Raw genomic sequence first — 6,045 nt, forward strand, 5'->3', positions numbered from 1 at the left:
CCTTTTATCTTATTTTGGGAAACTCTGCTTTACAGAAAATAAGCAACATTTTTTTTATTTAAAATAAATTACAAAATATTAAATAGACCAAACTAACTCTTGATTTGTGAATAATATTATATATTGAAAAGTTTAACTAACTCTTGATTTGTGAATAATATCATATAATAAACAAAATAAACTAACTCTTGATTTGTGAAGAGTGTTATATAATAAACAAAATAAACTAACTCTTGATTTGTGAAGAATATTATATATTGAAAAGTTAAACTAACTCTTGATTTGTGAATAGTATTATATAATAAACAAACCAAACTAACTCTCAATTTGTGAAGAAAATTATATATTAAATAAACCAGACTAACTCTTGATTTGTGAAGAATATTACATAATAAATAAACCAAACTAACTCTTGATTTATGAGAATATTACATAATAAATAAACCAAACTAACTCTCGATTTGTGAATAATATTATATATTAAATAAACCAGACTAACTCTCGATTTGTGAAGAATATTATTGAAATCTGTTCCAATCGGGGCTAAAAGCAGCCATCCAGCGTATATAGGCTTTGCCTGTACAAAAAAAAATATTTTGTAAAAAAAATATTTTGTATAAAAAACAACAAACAAGGATATAATTAAACAGTTTGATTAAAAATCTTCTGTAAAACAACTTTTTACTATCTTATTAAGTTTTTTCAAATAAATATGCAACAACTTAAATTTATTTTTTAACAACATTTAAATACTTCCAGCTACACAAAATAAAAACTATTTCAGTTGATAGTAAAATTGAAACCCACAGTTTTGAGTACCAAAAGCCTAGCACTTTGTTATAATCTTCCTTTAAAAAACTTTCACTCATCAGTAACTTTGTTCATTAAAACAAATTTATATTAAAACTATAATTTATGTATATAAAGTGTTTTACTTCAGTTTATTTTCAAACATGTCAATAATTATATCAGAAAATCCTTAATTGAAACAAGCAGACAATACAACTGAATAGTTAAAACTTTTCTTTTGTTACATTAAAATATTAAGTTAAAAACAATTATAAAATTACACTTCAGGCGACTTTATAAAAAAAGTTATAAATCATTATTTTTAAGCAATTAATCGAAATAGACAACTAATTATTTTTACTAATACAAATAAGAATTTATTACTATGCTTATAAACTAAATTTATCTAACAAATCCATAGAAGTACAAATTAATAAACAACTAAAGTACAAGTAGGTAAGAAAAAAAAATTAATTGGCAAAAACTGTAGTTTAAATTCTACAACTAATGTCTCACACAATAAAGTATACTACACTACTACTAATACAAATAAAACATTAATCAATACACATTTACAAAACACTAAGTATTTATTTAAAGATAGTAATTAAGTATATGAAAGACTTAAACAGTAACATAAATAAAAGACACATGTTTAACTTTAAAACTAATACAGTAGTTTCAAAGTATAATCTCATTTATGAACTTTAAACAATAACAACTGATCTACATATAAACTAAAGCAGATTTACTAAAAATAAAATGAATATGAGATTAAAATAATAGTAGTTTAAAATACACTATTACTCATATGAAATTACAGTACCGTTATAAACAAAAACTTAATTTGTATGAGAACAAAAGCTTTAATTATCTAAATGTTACGAACAAAGATAAGTTGGGTTTAAACTTAATTTGACATTAATAAGTGATAATTGTTAAAGTATAATCCAATAAAAAGTTGTTACAACAAAACATAATCTGCCCAACTGAACAATAAATACATTATAATAATGTTACAATGTTTTAAGTAAAACTTTTTTTGTTGCTAAACAAAAACTTTTAGTACATAAACCTTTTTTAAGTATTTTTTCATGTGTACTAAACAAAAGAAGTATAAAGCAAAAAGCTTAAGGTTATAGAAAAAAAAAAAGTAAACTTTTACGGAAGTTTATAAACGGAAAAGTAATGAGAAAGCTTTTAAATTACTGTAATAAATAAGGTATTATGCAGTTTGAAAATCCATTTATACTATAAATAGTTTTCAACGACTTAACAAACTTATTGTTCTATTAGTTAGTTATTTAATTTGTCTATAGCTTAATGTGTTGATAAAAAAAAACATATTTAACTTTTATAAAACACTATATGTTATCATATTATTTATTAGCTAACAAATCAAACTGTTTTACATTAACTTGTTACAAATTATAACGCATATGATAAATAAAATCTAAGTCTTCAAGATATCAAAGAAATATAAATGAATAAAAAGAGATACAAAAGAAACTTCTACGGTAAGTTTTTTGCTAACAACATGTTTCAAAAAACAACTATTTTTAAAAATTTTAATTAAAGTAATTTTAGTTTCACTTGATCGAAATGCACAATGGTCAATGAAAAATAAACAGTTTAAGTTTTTTATGTCTAAATTTTTTTTATTACTTATAGTGACAGTTTTATTGTACTTTATGAACTGTTTTAACGGTGAAACAATAGTAATAAGTTAGATAAATATTGGCTGATTATTGTAGATGTGGACATCAGGATTTATATAAAATTCTTAAATCCGTCAAGGACACAGTCAATTTTTTATTTGTGATTTTTCTTCTGCATCAATAATTAGAAAAGTTCAAAAGATAGTTTAGAAAAATCTACAAATTTATTGCATATTTAGTCAAGTTCAAACGTTTTGAGTAAACTTATGACAAACTAAAAGAACTCTCTCTTTTAGCTATAATTGAACAAATATCCAAACCAAACATAATAATGTACTTATTCAATAAAAACAAAAAATAGATACATATGTAGGTAACAAAAAGTTGTTTTAAACAAAATAGCATTATAAATTATTTATTTAAACATAACTATTTTAATTTATTTTTTTAATTAAATAAGTTAAAAACAAACCTTATTGATGTCCTCACACAGATAGCAATAAATAAAATTAACTTAAAATTTTGTGATCAAAAAACGTTTGTGTAAAAGTTTTAACAAGTTTGAAACCAGTATGTTTCAAAATTGATAATCCTATAACAAATGATATAAACTTTAAATATTTAGTTTAACACTATTCACGGATATTGAGAGTAAATTAAAGTAAGTTTGTCTAAAAATCATTTTTAAACAACTTTACAGAGGGCAATTGTCAAAACATATTGTTTTACCTTGTAACATGGTGTTTTAATTCCAATTAATTTAAGGCCATTTTTTATAAAAGTTGATCCCACTTAATAAACAGTCTTAATGGTTTTTAAATTTTAAACTAGTTTTTTGAGATATTAAGGTACAATGTTGAAAATTGGATGATTTCTAGTGGTAAGATTAAACTTTTAAGGCAAAACAAGACCAATTCAATTAAAATCTAATTAACTTACATATTTTAGGCGATCATTCTAAAAACTTTATAAGTATCATTAAACTTATTATAATCAATCATATTGTAATGTATTTTATAATTTTGAGTAAAAAAATAATTTAAAAAAAATATCTCTTTATTACAAAATAATATAATTTAATACAATTTTTCTTAAAATTTGAGGTAGATGCTTAAAAAATGAAACAGAACATAATAGCATTTTTATATGGCAAAAGCATAAAAGAAAATCAGGGGCTTTAAGTTATATCCTTTCTCAAACTATTTTCAAAATTATCATTGTATTAGTTTGATCTCACTCTATCAAGTTTGAAAAATTAAAAGCTTAAAAATTCAATATTCTCAAAAATATCTCTTTTAATTCAATTAAGATTATGTTATATAGTTTATTTTAAGGAACTAAAGTTTCCTTAAAGACATAGAGGTCAAATATTTTTTTTACAAAAATTTACATTGATTCTTATTTGAAAGCTAAGAGTATATACTACAAGATACTTTTTATAGAAAAAAAACTCAATTAAGGCCATATAAGGGGGTTGACATTTTTTTTTACAAAAATTAACTTTGGCTTTTCTATGAAAGCTTAAAATACAAACTGCAAGCTTGTTTTATAGAATTCAAAAAGATCATTTAAGTTTTGAGATATTTTATTTTTTGTAAAAAGTTTCCGATACAAACGTATAGACCCCAAATGAGTTTAGTTTTCTCTGAAATTTTAAAATTTACTAAAAATCTATCTCCTCCTTCATTTTTCAAGCAATCTTCTTCAAATTTTCAGGAAATGTTCCTTATATTAAAAGGAAAAAAAGGTACTTTTGAATTTTAAAGGTGAAAAAAAATAAGAATTTTATTCCAAAAATAAAATAAAAAAGTGTTTTTTTTTTTTTTTTTAAATTTTTACAAACTTAATCTTTAATTCCAAAGTTAAATTTTTTTGTTATTGTATAAAGATTATACTGAGAAAGTTTGAAGAAGATTGCTTGAAAAATGTAGGAGCAGATAGATTTAAAAAAAATAGACTTTTTTTTATGTTTTAGTTTTCCCTTCCCGTAGGAAACCTATCATGCGGCCCGACTTTGACTAGTCATATCTCAAAATATAATTTGATTTTTTTAAATTAATAAAAAGCATCTTCAAGCTTAGAAAAAACTCTATAAAATAAGATCAACTTGTTTAAAGTATGCCTTATTCCCCCCTATGGCCTTAACTTTTGAGATACAACTAGTTTTGTACAAAAATCAGATACAAAAATAAAATCAAAAATTTTCATGGCAAATTTTTTTGAAATTTTTAAAAAATCACTAAAAAGCTATCTTTTCTATGATGTTTAAAGTATTTTAATTTAAATTTACAGAGAATGTTTTATACAACTTTACAAACTTGTAGGAAGCAGATTTAAAACAAAAGTTATGAATAAAATTTTTTTGTAAGTTCATAATTTTAATATATTAAAAATCACTCTGGGTAAGTTTTAAAACAGTTGCACAAAAATGAAGGAGTAGATATGTTTTTAGTGAAATAGTATATTTTTGCCATTTTAGTTTGTGCCTCTCATAAAGAGCCTATAGAACTCTATCTCAAAAGTTACTTCGAATTTCAAATAAATATTAAATGGTAGCTGTATTAGTTATGTAAAAAATAAGACTAAGTTAAAAAAGGTGTTAAAAAAGAAGATCAAACTTTGTTTTTTTGTGATTCACATAAAAACTTCATATAATTAATCAAACAAACCTTCGTAAGATCTTTGGAGAGATGGACGTGAGTGTCTCTTGGTCTGAAACAGTTCTGGCATTTGTTTCTGTCAAACACATTTGGTGCAAAAGTCTTGCAGTTGTTCATTTTAATTTGTGCATTTTTAACATAGTTGAATATTCTGTTTAAATTAAATAGTGTTAACTTGTGCATGCTTTTTAGAATCAAATATTCTTTTTGTTTAAATTTACAGTTGTTCATTTATACTAGTGAATGTTTTTTAAAATTGAAAATTCATTTTATTTACATTTTAAAGTTTTTCATTTATATTTTTGCATGTTAGTTAATTACTGTCAAACATTATGTTGAGCTTAAATAACAGTGACTTATATATGATTTAATTGGAGAGTGTTCTACTTGTTAAAATTCTAAATTAGTTTCAACAAAATGAAAAACATAATTTCAAAGAAAAGTTTTGCAGTTTTATACTTTTGTTTGTGTTTTTTTAATCAATGTGTACAAATTAACAACTTTGAGAAAAAAAAATTATTATTTTACATACAATTGATTTATGTTATTTAAAACTTTTTATATTCATTTACTACTCTTTTTTTTATATCTTTATCTCTGTTTATTAATTACATTTTATTAATTAATCCTTAATTTGTGTATTATTTTTCTAACTATATTTGCTTCTTTTTCTATTGAAAACAATTTAAAACTTCTAATAGTTCTAATTATACTTTACTTCAGCAAAGATTGTGAAAAACTTTAGTAAAATAGATTCTGGTATTTTAATTTATTAGTCCTATTTGGCTACTTTACTAAATAAACAAGTTGATTAAAATATATAGCAAGTTTTAGTTGATTGGACAGTTTTAAGAAGTTTTAAACATTTTTAGTTTTTAAAGTTTATTTTAAAACTTAATGTTTAGCACATACGTCCAAATCTCTAAATAATAAACAAT

General features: G+C 22.4%; 1 protein-coding gene across 1 annotated transcript in view; it reads right to left on the reverse strand.

Moving 5' to 3' along the window:
- LOC145846488 (uncharacterized) overlaps nucleotides 1-5,224 on the reverse strand; it is a gene marked incomplete at its 3' end in the record, with an annotated part of 29,231 nt that extends 24,007 nt beyond the window's left edge. The window contains exons 1-2 of the mRNA XM_082953245.1: nucleotides 5,117-5,224; nucleotides 500-577 (exon numbers count right to left, since the gene is read on the reverse strand). Coding sequence (XP_082809371.1) covers nucleotides 500-577; nucleotides 5,117-5,224 — 186 coding nt within the window. The remainder of the gene's footprint in view (nucleotides 1-499; nucleotides 578-5,116) is intronic.
- Nucleotides 5,225-6,045: the final 821 nt, after the last annotated feature.

Source organism: Thalia democratica, unplaced genomic scaffold (assembly GCF_965202585.1).
Source record: "Thalia democratica unplaced genomic scaffold, ktThaDemo2.hap1.1 HAP1_SCAFFOLD_470, whole genome shotgun sequence".
NCBI classification, from domain to species: domain Eukaryota; kingdom Metazoa; phylum Chordata; class Thaliacea; order Salpida; family Salpidae; genus Thalia; species Thalia democratica.